Consider the following 16,866-nt stretch of genomic DNA (forward strand, 5'->3'; position numbering starts at 1 on the left):
GTTGTGAAGAGGGGATATGGCGGCTGCCATCTTGGGAGGGGAAGCGCTGAGAAGGGGCGGGGAGGACGCAGGGCGCTGCAGGGACGTTTCCGCTGCCGGGGCGGGCGGCGGTGACCGTGGGGAGTCCTTTGGGGCCGCCATGGGGCTGCACGGAGGTGCCGGGCGCGGAGGGGAGCCTGAGGTGAGCGGGGACGGGATGGGGATGGGGCAAAAAACGTCTCGGTGCCTGTTTGTGTCGCTAACGGCTGTGCTGTGCTCTGCCCGCAGGAGGAGGAGGAGGAGGAGCTGGTGGTAAGTCGGGGCTGAGGGCCGTGAGGGGCTCGGTGCGGGGCTCCCCGTGCTCAGCACAGTCCCTGTGTGTCCCCCCCCAGGACCCCCTGACCACCCTGCGGGAGCACTGCGAGCAGACGGAGAAGTGCGCCAAGGCGAGGGAGCGGCTGGAGCTGTGCGACGCCAGGGTGTCCTCCAGGTCCCAGACGGAGGAGCAGTGCACCGAGGAGCTCTTCGATTTCCTGCACGCCAGGGACCACTGCGTAAGTGCACAGCAGGCCGGCCCTCAGCCAGGCTCCTGAGCGTGAAAGTGTGATGCTGGGTAGCTCTCGAGTCACTCCAAAATCTCCAAAAAGCTGTGAATGTCGGTGCTTTTTCTTATTAAATGTTTCTTCTACTTGCTATAGCAGATCCAGCTTAAATTCTGTAGATTACTAAACAACAATGTCAAACAATGTTTTTGCCATGCAGGTGGCACTTTGCTATCTCAGTGTTGTATTTGCCTTTCCTAATTTAACCCCTTTTCATCTGAGGTGCAGCTTTGTAAGAAATCTCACTAGTTTTCTGGAATGACTTCTTGCAAGAGGGCCCAGAAAACCAAGAGATGGGCGGTAAAACCCTGCTGACTTCCAGCCCTTTTGAAGAGGAACCGTCAGTCACTGTGTGCTTTGTCTTCTCTTTCAGGTTGCTCACAAGCTCTTTACCAAGCTGAAGTGAACACTGGAGCGATTGTCCATCTGCTTCCATAATCTGACAGAAAGCTCTCGTCGGTTCATGGATTCACAGACTGCTTCCTGCCTGTTTATTGTCAATGTGAAGTAAAAGCAGAGCCGCTTTGTGGCAGTGACCAATTGCCAGCATGTCACTGCATCTGTTCTCATGGAAGATGTGCAGCTACAGAAAACCCATGCTGATGTTCTGTAATTTTCCATAATAAACATTCAAAGTTCCTGTGGAAATGCTCTTGGTTTATTTCTTAGTCTCTGGTTCTCACTTGTACTGGTACTGGGTTAAGATAAAATGAGTGGGGGTCAGAGCCCACCTGTGTGTCCATGGGGAGACTTTTCCTCACTTGTGGGAATGTCCTTGTGCAGCCTCAGTGACCGGTGGCTGCTGTGATCGGTAAGAATTTGTTGAAGCCACAAAGACATTTCTGAGCCCCACAAGACCGGTGTTGTTTACTTGGTAAGTTGTGACTAAACCAGTTTTTCCAAAAATGCTGCCTTCCAGAGGAAAAGCATGAAAGGTTGACTTTTTATAGGAAAGAAACATCATTTTTGTAACATTCTTGAACAGCTAAATAGAATTACTTAAAAATTTGAAGTCTTGTTTTTTTTTTTTTTTTTTTTTTTTTTTTTTTTACTTTTTTTTTTTAGACAGCTTTTTTTGTGATTTTTTTTTTTTTTTAGTGCTATTTAATCCCAAAGTTGATACCCGATTCTTACCCTTAGAAAGCTGTGAGGTGAAGCCACTTCTGTTTCATGAGAAACTTTGGGGATATCTGGCAGGTGTCCCCCAGAGGTTGCTAGCAGAGGTTGGAGAAGCCTCTGCTGTGGTCAGCTCTGTGTCTTGTCCCAGTACAACTGATCATGGGGCTGCAGACAGGCAGGGTGGTGGTTCCCCCTATTATTGAGTGCAGGAGCAGGGAATGATGCCTGAGTGGTGCATCGGTGACTTGGGCACTGCTGCACTGCGATGTGGCATCAGCGGTAAGCACCAGCCAGGGGCAGTGGGGTCGCGTTCATAAATTGCAGGATGTCCTGAGCTGGAAGGTACCTGCAAAGATCACTGAGTCCAACTCATAAAATCACGCTGTTTCCCTTCGGGGTAGGATATTTAGGAGCAGGGAAAGAACAGCAATGTTTAGCTGTGCAGCAAATGCTTCCGCAGCTCTCACAACATCACCTCCAAAATGCATCACCCCTTTTCTGACGGATCCCGAGCTCAGCCCCTAACGCACCCAAACAGAGCTTAACCCCAGCACCACCCCAACCCTAGCACAACTTTATTCCCTCTCCATTTTCCCAGTGGTGCAAGATTTGCTAACATGTGGCCGTCCCCCGGCTGCGGGGGGGGCTCCCCCATCCCATTGCCGCCCCCGTGCGGCTGCGGCCGCCTCCCGGGGCTCCGCCCGCCCGCTGCCGGTACCGGGCCCGCCCCGGAAGGTGCCCGTGGGTTGTGGGGGGGGTCTCGGGGCCATGGCTGTGGGGGGGCGGCCGCTACTGCCGCTGCTGCGATGGGGTTTGGGGGCCCCGGGGCTGGGCGCGGCGCCCCGGCGGCACCGCCACAAGGAGAAGTGGGTGAGGGCGCCGCCGCTCCCCGGGCACCGTGTAGTTTGGCTTTCCCCCCCCCTCAGCCCTCCCGCACCCCCTTTTATCCCTGCTGCACCCCTTTATCTTCCTTCCTCCCCACCCTTCTGCATGCTCGCCCTCTTCCCTGCAGCCCATCCCCTCCTTGCATGGCGGCGGAGAGACCACCGAGTGAAGCGCAGTGGCTGGAGGTCACCGTGATGTTGGGGATTTTGTCTCTTGGAGATTTTGTCTCTTCACACACACCCCAAAATTTTCTTCCCCAGGCTGCCACGGCGCCCCGCATCCCCGCCACGCGGCTGGCGCTGCACCACTTCGACACCAGCTACGGCCTGCAGCTGGGCGAGCGCTGGCCGGCCGTGCGCGCCGCGCTGCTGTGCGAGCAGAAGTATGGTGCCCTGCTCAACAGCTTCGCCTCTGCCGAACACGTCGCCCAGGAGCTGGAGCTGCACAACGCCACCGATTTCGTTTCCGAAGCTGCCAGGAAGGCGCAGAGTTTGCTGCAGGGCTCAGAAGTGGGAGCGGAGAAGGGGGAGAGCGTGTCCCCGGAGGGGCATGGTGGAGGCAGGACGGTGACACCGGCAGGGACATCGCCACCGCCTGCCCCCATCGGCTCCAACATCAAGTGCTACACCTTCCCCAGGGGGGACATCACGCGCTTTCGTCCTGCTTGGTGAGGTGGTTTTCCTGTTTTCTTTGCACTGATATCAACCAGATGTAGCACATGAGATACAACTAGCTAAAGAAGTTGCATTTTTGAAAAAAAAAAAACAGTTCTAGTTGGCTTTGAGAGGTGCCAGACTATCCCCAGCTAGGCCTTTAATAATATTTCATTGACCGTTCCTAGGACAAACCAGAGTTGCCATTGCCACTGTCGGGGTGTTAGCACCAGCTTCTTTTCTACGTGCCCCTCTTAACCTCCAGTTGTTTTGTTCCCTCACACGCTTGCTTTTCTGTAATGGTGGTTTCCAGGCCAGACTCTCTGGGGCTCCTCAGCTACTATCTGATGGACGCAGCATCCCTCCTGCCCGTTTTGGCCCTCAACGTGCAGCCAGATGACTTCGTCCTTGATCTCTGTGCAGCTCCAGGTGGCAAGACTCTGGCTCTGCTGCAGACTGGGGCTTGTGGTAAGCGAAGGGGCTGTTGAGTAAAACTGGGATGGGAAAGCGTGCTGCGGTACGTGGCGCTGCCTGTCTGCATGTTAATCTTTTGTGGTTATAAGAGTTGGGAATTGTGTGTGTTTTTTTCCAGAGTGAATTTCTCAGCATGCTGTTTTCTCCTCTCGCCCCAGGGCATCTGGCAGCCAACGACGTCTCCATTTCCCGCACAAAGAGATTGTACCAGATTCTCAGTAGCTACGTTCCCAAAAATGTCAGGGAAGCCGTGAGTGTCACGTCGTACGACGGAAGGGACTGGGCAGAGCTGGAAGGTGGGACTTTCCATAAGGTAAGTGACTGAAAACTGGTGAAGATAAGCCCAACTATTTCAGTTTCCTCCTGTTTCAGAGGAAGACAGCAGCTCATCCAACAGTATAATTGTATAGTCTTGCACAGCCTGAAATGCTGAGACTAAGCCACATATAGAGTAGTATTTCCTCTAGCTATACCCTTTCTGCAGCATCTGGTGAGTATGGGCATCCTGAGCTGTACCTTTATCTGTCTGTATGATTGCCCGTAAATATCCCATCCTAATTCTTCACTTGCAAGGGGTTAGATATGAAACTTAGATGGTTGCTTTTTGTTTCTTAACCCGTACCCATTCCCCTGTCAGGCAGGAGCCTGGTGGGCTATGCTGGCTCCTTAGTGGTTTGTTCTGCTTGGGGGAGGAGGATTTGTTACACCAGGAGGTGTCCCCTCAGTTTTGCTTTATTACCTGGAGCATGGCAGGGTTGGAGGTGTTGGGTGAGGTGCTGGGTGACCTCTGAGCTCAATCTGAGGCCAAAAATGATGCAGGATCTCCACTGCTGCAGGTCCTCGTGGACGTGCCCTGCACGACAGACAGGCACTCTGTGATGGAGACAGACAACAACATCTTCCACAGAAGGAGAACCAAGGAGCGTCAGATGTTGCCAATGCTGCAGCTACAGCTGCTGATGTGAGTGAGCTTGACACTGTTTTGTTGTTAGCTGTGTTACAACAGTAGCTCTCGTTACTGTCAGCACTGAAACCTCTTCTTACTTTGTGTGTACCTGTACAAAGCTCTCCCCACCTCATCTGTGCTGTGTGTTGGCTTCCTGATTTCAGTGCCAGTGTCCTGCACTGTCCAGTTCCTCCTGTGATGTTGTGTTTGTTCTTCATCCCCTAGTTCTGGGATCCTTGCTACCAAGCCAGGAGGAGACGTGGTGTATTCTACGTGCTCCCTCTCCCCGCTGCAGAATGAATACGTGATCGAGAGAGCGATAGAAATTGCAGAAACCCAGTTCAACATCACGACCCATGCTGAGGACTTGAGCCACTTCCGCACGCTCTTCCAGGACACATTTTGTTTCTCCTCAGACTGCCGGCTGGGGGAGCTCGTTCTTCCTCACCTCACAGCCAACTTTGGACCTATCTATTTCTGCAAGTTACACCGAGCATAGAAGGGGTGGCAGATTTTGGCTCTCGGGCAGCTCCAGCTTCCTCATTGTACATCTTTGGGCCATCTCAACTGGAACTTGCTTCCCCGCTGCTGGCTGTAATGAAATACCCTAGATTTGCAGGGAAAGAAAAACTACTTGATATTTATTTTTTGTATTAAAGTATCTCTAAGGAAGTCTTTTTACTGCAGAGAGAATAAATGAGAAAGACCTGCTGTGGAGTCTGATGCCTATTTGTCTGTTTGAGGAGTTTAATCTAGGAAAGAGAGGTCTCAATCAGATGGAGCAGTTCATCTGTCTCAGAACAGGATAAATGGTGCTGTGCAGATGTTGTTTTCTCCCTTGCATCTGACTGCTTCTGTCCTACGTGAGCAGGTTCAGGATAATAAACACCATCTGGGGATCTCAGGCTTTCTGCCCCAGATCTCACCATCTGCATAATCTGTCTCTGCTTATCACCTCTCTGCTGTTAGAAAAAGCAGCCTGAGGTCCTTAAAGAAGACGTTCTTAAGAATGCTGTTTCACTGGGCTTGAAAATACACCTGTGGTGCTTGATACCTGCTGGTGGAAACAGCTCAGTGCTGTGGAGAGGCAAGTGACTGTTGCCATCTCCCACAGACAGAGAGGTGTGAGCACTGCCACGTGTGCTAGATACCACTTAATGTCCAGTGGGGAGCTGCATGATTTTGGGCAATAACTGTGCACTCATATGATCTCATCCGTCAGCGGAGGGTTACTCAAGTTTACAATAACATTTGCTTAATACCTGTATTTTATTATGTTTTTCAAGTAAATAGTGATTGAGAGGGTAGAGAGACACAGCTGTATTCCCAGCAGGGCTGTTAGCCTCAGCAGAATAGCCCATGCTTACATCCAGTGCCAGCAAGAAAATACTGCTGAGGGTAGCTCCCACTCATACCCATTGTTTCAGGGAGGTGCACTTCATAGATTTTTGATCATTTGAACCCAACATTAGACATTCTAGCCCTCTGCATCACATCACGAGTGCCAGTGTGGCTGCAGAGTGTGCTGGTGGGGAACACTGCACAGTCACTAATGCAGCAAAAGGAACTAGTTGTTTCCAGCCCTACCAGTTTACTGGGGCAAACGGGGAGAAAGGAGAATGAGCAGCAGGAGAGGTGGGGGACAGACGGCAGGGTAATTTGTGAAGCTGCATTGTCCATCTGGAGTCTTCAGATATTCTCATTTTTCTTCCAAGGAAGAATGTGATGCAGGCAAGGCAGGGTTTCCTTTCAACAAAGGAGTTTGGTGTTGTGAAGGGTTTGTATGATGAAGTGCTGGAGGATTTATGCTGATGTTTTGGTCTCTGCCTCAGCTGCTGAGCTGTTTATAGAGGTGAATCCAGCAGCGTCTCAGCCAAGACAGAGGACAGTGAGGCAGATTTACAGTCCTTTTAATGGCTACTGAGGAAACTGCTGTGTCCTTTACAGGATCTGTGCTTGTCAGCAGGAAGAAGGGCAGGAAATGCGCTCTCTTTCCTCCTTCCCTCCTCGCTGGAATCTATGCCCTTCGGATTGCAAAAGGGGAAACTGATGCAGAGCCGCCCTGTTTGCATCTCGGCTGCCTCTGGCCCTGCAGAGCTGGGACTGGAGAGGCTACGCTGCTCCCGTCCCGCGGCTGAGGGTCTCCACCTCCTTCATGAAGCGCAGGCACAGCTCCTCCTGCCACGGCAAGGCCACGCACTGCACGGCCACGGGCAGCCCCACGGCTCCTGCCACAGCCTGCAGAGGGGACACAGCGAGGGGTTACCTGCTGGAGCTCAAGAAGTGATTTTTTTTGCACTGTGCCCATATTGACAGACATTTAGGAACCATGGATTTCAGCAACGTTTACCCTGAATATTCACCAGAAGTCTGCTCCACCACTTTCCACGTCACGTACCTGTTTCAATGTCCTGTCCCAGGAGTCATCGCAGCATCCCCGGTAAAGCTTCAGTTCTTCCTCGTCAGCTTCTGTCACCACGCTGACGGGCACGACCCCAGCGGGGAAGTTCAAGACGTTGTACAGCATCGTGGAGGAGACAGCAGCTGAGAGAAGCAAAACAGACAACACAGGCAGCTACAGACTCAATTTCAGACGTGTTCCTTGAAGCCCTGAGAACCAGCTGCTTTTGGGAGGCAAAACTACCCAGGGCTGGTCATCCCTGAGTCCCAGTCCTACTGCAAGAAACAACTGCCACCAGATCCACCTCACCCAGGTGTCTGCCAAGCTTTATGGTAGTTGCTTTTCCTTCCTAAAGCCCATAAAATGCTTTGGTGGTGAAGCTCCACGGTGCTCCTCTCCCCTCCCAGGAAGGTCCCAGGCTCACTTACGGAGGAGTTTCCCCGGGAATCCCACGGTGAAGGCAGGCCCTAGGACAGGGCACAGCACGACGTCCAGCTGGAGTTCCCTCCACTGGGTGATGAACTGCGAGCGGTACGCCTGTGGGAGGAGAGGGGAGATGACATTGAGGCCATGTCCACGCCTGGAACACCTTGGCACCGACCCCACTCCTCTCTGCCAAACTGACACCACAATGCCTCAACTCATAGCATGATGCCTGAGAGAAAAAGCCCTCAAAACATACCTCTATTTGATGCTGTTGATTCCACAGTTCATTCACTGACCTGCAAGCGGAAATCATAGTAACATTTTTTTAAGCTTTAAGAAGAGGGGAAACTGCTTAAATAATCCTCCAGGTTGATAAACCTCAGTGATTTTAGCAATTACTTGAAACAATACATCTTCCTCAATTTCTCTGAAGTTTCCTTAGGCATTTAGCCAAGCTGTTAAGCAACAAATGTCTGGAAATGGAAGAGAGAAGGTTTCTCTTGTGAGCCTGGATTGAGTGCTTATCTCTGCCACAAGCTTCCTGTACGACCTTGTCCAAGTCCCTTAATCCTTTCAGAGTAACACTAGGGGCAGTGTAACACTAGGGAAGTGGGGAGACCTGTTCCTAAGGCTGAAGCTTTGTCCAGGACAGAGAAACCTCCTGGAGAAAGCCTGTTGTGAACCTGGTGCCCCCCACTCCATCGTGGACACTTAGAGGAGAAAACATAGTTAATTTCCATGGGCATTCCTTGGGACAGTGCTGTCTTACCTCATTCCACACAAGGCATTCAGATAGTCAGCCAGGCGGGGAAACTGGAAAGGCAAATTATTCTCGTTAGGGGCATGGTGTGAGGGTGCAGTAATTTGTGCCATCCCAGGAGACCTCTGCTTGTGCCCTGACTCTATGGAGCTGCTGCACTAAGGGTCGATGACATTGCTTAAGAATGCTCCACATGGTTCTCATTTTGCTTGGCTTCCAACTTCTTGTTGTTGGTTCTCCTTTTTTTTTTTTTTTTTTTTTTTTTTTTTCCCTTTTTCTTACAGCTCACTATTTCCTACTCACAGAGGAATGCATTGACCTGAACCAAGATGCTTATTTCTGATAAATCAAATTTTTTTTTTTTTTCTTGGTGTCTCATAGAAACAAGATTCCTGCAAGCACTTTGGTTGCCTCCCACACACTGCTACATTTTTGATCCTGTTAGCCGAGAACAACCCAACTGGAGAGAAGGGCAGTGAAAACCGGAGGATGCAGGATGAGAGGATGTTTATTGTACAAATGGGGCCACAGTGCAGATCAGCTCTTATTAATCACCATGAATCCCTGTGAAGGTGTGCTCTTTGGAAGGCCTCAAAGCAGGGATAGAGCTTCAAACGAGTTCCCCTGCTGTACTAATCCCAACACATGAATCTGTAGGAAACTGGGCACCACTAGATACAGCATCTGAAGAACCACTTGCTGTGGGTTCTGCATTATTTTTTACAGCTCTTTGCTGGTCCTCTTCTCATTTCCCTTTGCACTGGATAAACCCCAGCAGGGCTCTAGAAAAGACCTTCCAAAGTGACAGCGTGTGCCTTGGCCTAAAATCCCCGTGTTTGCAGTTAGAGGTGGCTCCCAGCACCATCACGCTTCTAAGCATCTCAGGGCCTTGCTGACACCTCTCTGCTTTGAGCCGGAGGCCAGGAACTCACCAGAGGTTTAAGAATCAGAGCCAGCAGCTTCTTCACCAGCCTTGGGATCTTGTAGCAAGTCACCTGTGGTTTTAAGCTTGGATCTACAATATTTCCTGTGCTGAGAGATGACAAGAGGAGGGGATCATGCCAGAGAAGCTGTTTGCCCTTTCTCAGAAACCCAAATATCTCCTGTTTGGGGTGTGAGAGGAGCTGGTTGTGCCTGTGTGTTGTGCTCAGGGGCATGGGGATAGGGGTGTTTTAGAGCACTCCTACCAGAGGGCTCCTACTTACAACTCATACAACCAAGCACGGCCTCCATCAGCAAAAAACGTCTTCAGAAACAGTTCATTCATGACATACTGGATCCGAAGCGGAGAAAAGGGCACCAGCTACACCAAAACACAAAATTATGTGGCAGCCTGAGGATGTGAATAATTTCCAAGGCCTGACTGGGGATATATTCACAGGCAGAGCAGAAGCCTCTTGGGGCTCCACACACTGGTGGAGGGGCCCATTTCAGCCCTTTAGCCATCTCTCAATATGATTATTTGTCCCTGGCAGCTGTTTGGCTCAGGTCTGAGACCTCTCCATTCCTCCTCCCCCCTGTTCCAGGCGATCACCCTCCCCTCAGTGCTGTGGTAATTTAAAATAGCGCCTCTGTTATTTATCCCACAGCTGGGCCTGGGGGCTCTGTTCAGCTTCTGAAGGTTGATTACAGCAGGAAGGGGCAAAGCTGGGGTCTCCCTGTGGGGACGAGTGTGGGGTGGTGGTGCTCACCGTGTGCCCCGCTGCCTGCAGAGCCTCCCTGGTCTCACGCACCGCCCTGCGCATGCAAGGAGGCAGCGGGAAGAAGCCGTCGGTGTCATAGTACCCGACCCGCAGAGGAGCAGAGCTTGAGTACACCTGGAGCAAAGGAGACACCAGTCTGACATTGACTTCCTCCCCACCCTTTGCTGAGGTTTCTCAGTCAGATAAACCACACTCCAGTTGAGAGAATGGAAATAATAACTACTTGCTTTTGCTCACCATTTTATTTCCCCTGATAATTACAAATCGTGCCCTCAAAGAGATCTAGCCAGCTACTAGAAACCAGTACTATGAAGGTAACTGGATCCTTGAGGCATGTAGGACTGTTAAGGACCAGGCTCACCTCCTCGTTGAAGGGGATGGGGGGCACGGTGGGGTCCAGCCGGAACATCTCCTCGCAGAGCAGTGCCTTCATGCAGAGGGCCAGGCTGTCCACATCTCTCGCCATCGGCCCCAGCGCAGAGGGAACTGGTATGGGACGAGAGGAAATGTCCATAATAAGCAAAGGAGTGTGCCAAGCACTGGTCTGTCCCTCCACATGGCCACAGTGACTGCAAGGAACCGTCAAGCAATGAGGTGGGGTGTTCTAGGTGGCCACCACACAGGTCTTGGCTGCCTCAGGCCTTTCTCAGGTCTAGAGGATGACTTAAAACCTTAGAGGTGATATAACTTCTCTGAGGTGACCCCCAGGAGCCATGGCAGTCTGCACCAGGGCTTGTTGAACCCAGGTCAGAGTCTCATCCTACCCTACAAAGCCGCCACATTCCACTCTTCCTGCTTGTCACAGCATATAGAAAAAAAAAATAAATATAAAAAAATTGAAATTCACATACCAGACAGGATCCCACTGACTGGGCCATTCACTCCAGACAGGCTGTGGAAAAAGAAAAAAAAAAAAAAGTATATTGTAATTCCTGTAAGAGGGAGATATTCTCAATACATCTGAATAGAGCATTGTGGTCTTCCATTCAGGACCTGAACCAGAAATAAAGTATTAAAAGTATTTGATCTGAGCTGAGTAAAACAGAAAATTTTTGTCAAATTAAAAATAAATAAAAAATCTAAACCACAACAACTCTTAGTTGTAGTTTAACCAAAAATGTTCCATCTTGGAGTTATTGAACCACCTTAGCCCCTCTTTTTTTTTAAATTCCATGTCAGTTTTACAGTGAAAGAACTGCTGTTTCCAGGCAGAACCTAGCAATATTGCCTCTTGGGAAAGGTTTTGAGCAAAGCAAGCCAGCATTTATGAAACTGTCCTGTTTTTCCCTCAAATACTTGCTGTGTACATCATCCTTCTGCTGAATTTGGCAATTAGCATCCGTCCCTCCAAAACTGCAGCTTGAGGGCAACTTGACTGTATGGTCCAAAGAATTTTCTCTCTGTCTCTAATTTATAAGTTAGGTTTTCCCTTTATTTACTTTCAGAGACTGAGGGACTGACACTCAGGCAGGTCTGAATTCCCATTTCCTCGCCAAGGACACACTGTCCTGTGTGACCAGACAGCAGACCCATCCATGTGTTGAGCCCTCCCTGAACACGGTGGGTAGGGCACGAGGTAGATGTGAGCTCAGAGGGACACGTTGTGCCTTGGGAAGGAGCAGAGTGGGTTTGCAGGCTCCTTGCAGAGTGGGAAGGGCAGATCTCTGCACCTACCTGAGCCTTTTGGCTGTGGGTTTGAGCCCGCAGAGCCCGCAGAAGCTGGACGGCAGGCGGATGCTGCCACCAACATCCGAGCCGATGCCCAGGATGGAGCCTCCCCCTGCGATCAGAGCTCCCTCTCCTCCTGAGGAGCCTCCGGGGGTCTTCTGGTGGTTGAGGGGGTTCAGGGTCTGGCCGAAGATAGTATTGCTGCAGTCATAGCTGAGGAGAAAGCCAGCAAACAAGCTGTCTGGAAGAGTCTAGCACCTTGACTTTGTCATCTCTCTCTTGCACTGGGCTTATGCAGCATAGCCAACCCCTCCATCCACCCCATATACCCTTTGGGACAAGGCTCATTCCCGTGAACCCCACTTCCCATGAACAAGTGCACTTAGTTTTTCTTATGTCACGGTGTTTTTTTCCCCTTAACCTTATAGAAAAGCCATTTTCAGTTGAACTGAGATGGGTGGCAGCTAATGGAAGAGGGACTCATCTGCAAAACATCTTAGGAGACAGGAAGGGGCCTGTCCATGACCTACAGGATGGGTTTTGGTTTCAGGAGCACAGCCAGAGGAGAGATTTCTAATGATTTATGTTACTTGAAGAGGGATTGCGGCACGTTGGTCTTAGCGAATGGGATGGCCCCCTGTCTCTTCAAAACCTTGACTAGGACGCTGTCCTCCTGCTCTGGAGTGCCCAGGTATTGCACAAGCCCACAAGTTGACAGTTGCCCCTGCAGAGAGGAGAAGGGACAGTGGACAGGGTCAGCACGGTTCCCCTGCAGTTTTGGAAGGAAGATCTGGTGTCCCCCTTGGGGAGTACTGATCTATTCCTCTTCATGAAGGGCCAAGCACTCCCTCTCCTTCCATCCTTAGCAGAGGGCTGCTATGCCCTTACAGGATTAAGGCTGCTTTGGAACCTGCGGTCCTTTTTCAGTTAGCTCTGGTCTTGTTTTGCTAAAGGGCTCAGCAGACAAGCTACAGGTCTGCAGGGATTCAAGGTTAATGGTTCCTGTTGCCAGTGAGTTTTTGGAAGTGTCCCTCCACATCGCCACCCAGCCTGGCTCATGATGGGATGCTTCAGGGGAGCAAAGGGAAGTACCTTGTGGCCAATGTGGTCCTTAATGCTGACAGGGATGCCGTAGAGAAGCCCCTTCTCCTTCTGCCCTTGTATCTCCTGGAGCTGCTCCTCACACTCTGGGATAAAATGTCTCACACAGTTTGTCTGCTGGGTCACTTCCAGGGCCTTTGGCAGACACACAGAGGAAGAGGTGTTAGTTAAGAACATCTTAATGATATAACTATATTCAATAACTATCTGGATCTTTGAAGCAAGTAGTAGTGGTAACCCCTCCCAGAGCATCCTAGCTCAGACCATCTCAGAGGGCTATCTCATTATGAGCACGACCCAGGAGTCAGAGGTATCCCTGTCCTTTCATATCTTTCCTCTGATATCTGCTGGATTAAAGACTTGCTATAATCAGCAGCTCCAACAAGTCTTCTCAGTCACCAGCCCATACTCCAAAGCAAGCAGAACAGACCTTCATGCTGCACACAGCACTCACCTTCTCTATGTAGGTGTAGAGGACGGTCTTGGGGGACAAGGACCCTTCCTGTAGTCTCCCAGCAAGTTCCAGCAGGGGTAGGGACAGGATGGCATCTGTCTGCGCACTGGGGACCTGAAAGATGATGAGGAGGAGGAATGGCAGGACAGCATCTCCAGGTACCCATGGCAGGGGTCTGTGCCATGTCTCACAGGAGATAAGTCCCTTGTATTTTGCCAGCAATAACAACAGAGCTGGCCAGAAAGGCAGATCATGCATGTGGGGGCTCAGACTCTGAACTGATGATTGCTTCACCTGAGTGTAGAAGACCTTCATGCATCCATTGCAGTGAGGGACACTCGCAATCACATCTGAGCCTCCCTTCCCACACTGTGGGACTTATCCATTGACTCAGAGTTAATCTCATCTGAGCAAAGCGACCTGGTTAGACGAATGCCCTGAGTTGTAAAGGACCCACAAGGATCACTGAGTTCAACTTGTGCCTTAAAGGTACCAAAGTCCTTGCACACAGGTCTCAGGCTGGCCCTTCATCCCTTGGTATGGGTACAGGCACCGTGCTGACAGCCCTGGCATCAGCCTGGGGTGGCAATAAACATCTAATAGCTCAGGCCAAGCAAACTGAAGAGATCAATAAGGACTCACAAGTGGGTGAACTCTGCTTAGGTGAAGACAACTGGCAGTTCTCAGAGACACCATTTTTCTAACCTATATATATATAAATATGTATTTTTAAAGTTTTAAGAAAAAAGATTGTAAAGATATATATCACTGTGGTTGCTTTGATTTGTCTCCAAGTGCATTACCTGTGTAGACATGATCTGGCTGAACCAGCACAAACGCAGAAGCAAACGGAGCAGGGGGGAAAGGGGGGTTAGAAATGAGTGCTGCTGAACTGCAGGAATTGGGGCCACATCCATGCTGGTTGGGTGCCTGCCTCATTCATCCCCGTGTTGTGTCCTGGTTGCTCACAGGAGGCATTAAGTGCCCTGTGCCTCATTAGTGTTAAGTTAGGCCAAGTCTCTTCTGGGCAGATTGGTGGGCCGGGAGGCCTCACTTGCTGGGAATCCTGGTGAAAATTCTTCCTTTGAAGACTCTCCAAGAGCTATCTAGAAGGCAGGTTTTAGAGCCAAAGACAGAGGGGTGTGGATGGATGTATAAACTTACGAGTTAGGAAGAGAAAAAGCTTTTTTGCTTCTACCCATAGAGGCGAGAGATATTTCTAGGTCCCTAAATATCTAGAAGATCTGAATTGATTAAAATCCAGTGCTTCATCACCTTTGTTGTCCAAAACCTCTTCCAGTGTGTAATTCACATCTCCCTGGCTGTAGGCTCCCACCACATCTTACAGCTTGAGAAAAGCAGTGATCTCCCTTCCTCCCAAGGCAGCCTTTCCCCTTGGAGAAGGCTGCTGGAACATCTCCCCTGGGCTCTCTGTGACAAAAGCTAGCAGCAGGAGCTGAAGAACAACGTCTGAAGACACACCGGTGGGACTCAGCCTACCCGCAGGGATGGGTTACCTGCTCCCTGAACTGCCGGACAGCCTCTGCCATTTTCTTCACACCTTCCTCACGGGTCCTCTGAGCCTCTTCCATTTTCTGCTGGATCTGCCTTTCACCCAGCCACTTCCAGACTGCCACGGCCACCGCTGAGCCACAGAGAAGGCCGAGGGCAGCAGCAGGAGCCACTTCTGGCTCTGGCAGGAGCTGTCTCAGCTGTTGCTGGATCATTTTGCTCGACCCTCTGATCTCTGAGGATGGAGGGAGAAAGAGAAGCAAGGCAGAGAGCTTCCCCACCTCCCCAGGTCTGCTCCTTCCAGCACCAGCGTCTCAGCTCAGCAAGTAATTTATAAATCCAAAGCTGACCCCTGCAAGAGATGCCTTCACGGGGGCATGCAGTGGGGAATGATTGATGGAGAAAGGCAAAAGGTTAAGTTTGCACAGCCAGTGAACCCTGGGCTGCATTGGGTTTATACGGGCTCTCCGGACTGTGGGAAGTTCTCTGCTGGGAAGGAAGGGCTGGGGGATCTGCTGGTCAAAAGAAGCAAGGAAATAGCTTCACTCCTGTTTCCTGTGTAGCCTAGGAGGACAATGGAAGAAGGGGAAAAAACAGCTTGAACTCTCAAGGTTTGCTTGCACAGGAATGAGGACAATATGACGAGAGGATGTGTGGCTGTGGGGTACCCACTCATCCACCACAGCAGCCACAGGCTGTTTCAGGAGGCCCGTGAGATAGGACTCAGCTCTGCCACAAGGCCTGCATGAACCAGAAGGAGAGGTGGGTCCACCCCATGACAGAGCATGTGGTTATTGCTTTAGGAGTAGAAAATCCCACAACATTGCAGTCCAGAAGCAAAATATTCCCATCAGGTATTGAGACAGCCACTGCTGAGGTCCTTCCAGCACAGACGCCTCTCACTACAAGCACACAGGCATGGTCATCCAGTTTTGGCTGGTGGGTCCTCCTACAGGTCTCATCTTGGAAAAGGTTGTTAGGTGGCTGCTGGGGATTGTGCATTACAAAATTTCATAAGGTTGCACTCGATTGCCAGAAGCTCAGAATCTGATCTTGCTCCAACAAGGTGTGGAACTGGGTATGGAAAGGAAGGTGGAGCCTTCTCCCACGAGGGCTGGACAGTCTCTAATGCTTAAGTTGCCATCCACTGTCATGTCCATCATTAGCTCTAAGACAAGTTCACTGTTTCCTCTTCAAATTGATGTCAGTAGGGAGAGTTCTCTTCGTTTTTAACTGGGGAAATTTATGAGGGGCTGTGGAGAAAATTGACTTTGACATCCTCTAAGGAATAGTCTGGAGTTGATGGCAATTAGCTAGGCGGTAACAAATTAAGCAGGCCACTTTTTGTGCTTTCTTTTAGTGGCATCCTTGCTCAGAGGATGCCTCCTCAGTGAGCTGCTCCTTTTCTGAGAGCAGCAGCACGGGGACATGTCTGCAGTGCCCCCAGCTCCTGCTGCACGGTGCTTGCTAGGGCAGGTGCCTCAGGAAGGTGCATGCGAACAGGGTCAGCACACATCAATACCCAGATCCTCTCCCAGCCTCTTGGGACCCATGCAAAGGCTTCCTGAGTCAGAGGTGAGCTCTTTGTGTATGTGACAGCAACACGACCCTGCGATGGGCTGAGCTGATGTGGGAGTTTTTCCCCGTGCTGGCAGGCATCGGGGCATGGACTTCCCACATCCGCTTGCGCACCGGGTCCCGTGCTCTGCTCCTGCCCTTTAGACAGTCTGTAAATGTTTAACAGAGACAAAGCCAGCTGTGTCTGAACCAGCTCGGGATTTCAGAAGGTGGTTTTATTAGCAAGTGCAGCTGCGCTTCCAGGTGTCCGGATGCTGCTGAGGAAGCCCCTTTCCTTATCGATGGACTGGTGTTTTTGCCTCCGTCATGAGCCAGAGGCACAGCTCCTCTGGTCACGGCAAGGCCATGCACTGCCTGGCCACGGGCAGCCCCACAGTGCCGACACAGCCTGCAGTGGGGACACAGGCAGTGAAGAGCCACTGGAGGGGGGTGAGGGCTGAATCCACCCAGAGGGATGGGGTGGTTTCAAAATCCAAGCCTGGTTTGCACCTTCCGAGTAAAGTTTGGGCTGCAGAGGCACTCCAAAAGCCATGTGAAATTAGAGTCCCATTGTGGTTTAACCTGGCAGGCAGCTCTGATCACTTCCAAGATTCCCGGGTGACCGG

General features: G+C 51.0%; 3 protein-coding genes across 5 annotated transcripts; 2 read left to right on the plus strand and 1 right to left on the minus strand.

The window, feature by feature from the left end:
- The first annotated feature begins 1 nt into the window (after window position 1).
- On the plus strand, window positions 2-1,229 carry UQCRH (ubiquinol-cytochrome c reductase hinge protein). The gene is given in 6 exon segments (XM_005027362.6): window positions 2-181; window positions 268-291; window positions 372-533; window positions 955-984; window positions 987-1,176; window positions 1,179-1,229. Coding segments are annotated over 6 exon segments (597 nt in total). The 5' UTR covers window positions 2-16; the 3' UTR covers window positions 1,205-1,229.
- Window positions 1,230-2,434: 1,205 nt separating this feature from the next.
- On the plus strand, window positions 2,435-5,369 carry NSUN4 (NOP2/Sun RNA methyltransferase 4). Of its 2 annotated transcripts, none has more exons than XM_027463273.3 (6): window positions 2,435-2,570; window positions 2,846-3,252; window positions 3,552-3,706; window positions 3,871-4,025; window positions 4,549-4,673; window positions 4,884-5,369. In XM_027463273.3, exons 1-6 carry the CDS (start codon window positions 2,469-2,471, stop codon window positions 5,155-5,157), a joined length of 1,218 nt encoding a protein of 405 aa, XP_027319074.3. In that variant the 5' UTR covers window positions 2,435-2,468; the 3' UTR covers window positions 5,158-5,369. The 2 variants fall into 2 exon arrangements, with proteins under 2 accessions (XP_027319074.3, XP_071897867.1); XM_072041766.1 differs by having other exon boundaries at window positions 2,456-2,566.
- A 527-nt stretch (window positions 5,370-5,896) lies between these two features.
- LOC101797859 (vitamin D3 hydroxylase-associated protein) lies at window positions 5,897-15,025 on the minus strand. Of its 2 annotated transcripts, none has more exons than XM_013106763.5 (15): window positions 14,689-15,025; window positions 13,172-13,285; window positions 12,709-12,852; window positions 12,207-12,340; window positions 11,623-11,829; window positions 10,800-10,840; window positions 10,310-10,434; window positions 9,937-10,062; window positions 9,451-9,548; window positions 9,178-9,277; window positions 8,255-8,298; window positions 7,742-7,781; window positions 7,488-7,596; window positions 7,057-7,202; window positions 5,897-6,896 (listed from the first exon to the last, which is right to left on the minus strand). In XM_013106763.5, exons 1-15 carry the CDS (start codon window positions 14,896-14,898, stop codon window positions 6,771-6,773), a joined length of 1,764 nt encoding a protein of 587 aa, XP_012962217.2. In that variant the 5' UTR covers window positions 14,899-15,025; the 3' UTR covers window positions 5,897-6,770. The 2 variants fall into 2 exon arrangements, with proteins under 2 accessions (XP_012962217.2, XP_071897866.1); XM_072041765.1 differs by lacking the exon at window positions 14,689-15,025 and adding an exon at window positions 13,466-13,586.
- Window positions 15,026-16,866: the final 1,841 nt, after the last annotated feature.

The sequence above is a fragment of the Anas platyrhynchos genome, chromosome 8, assembly GCF_047663525.1.
Source record: "Anas platyrhynchos isolate ZD024472 breed Pekin duck chromosome 8, IASCAAS_PekinDuck_T2T, whole genome shotgun sequence".
Classification (NCBI taxonomy): domain Eukaryota; kingdom Metazoa; phylum Chordata; class Aves; order Anseriformes; family Anatidae; genus Anas; species Anas platyrhynchos.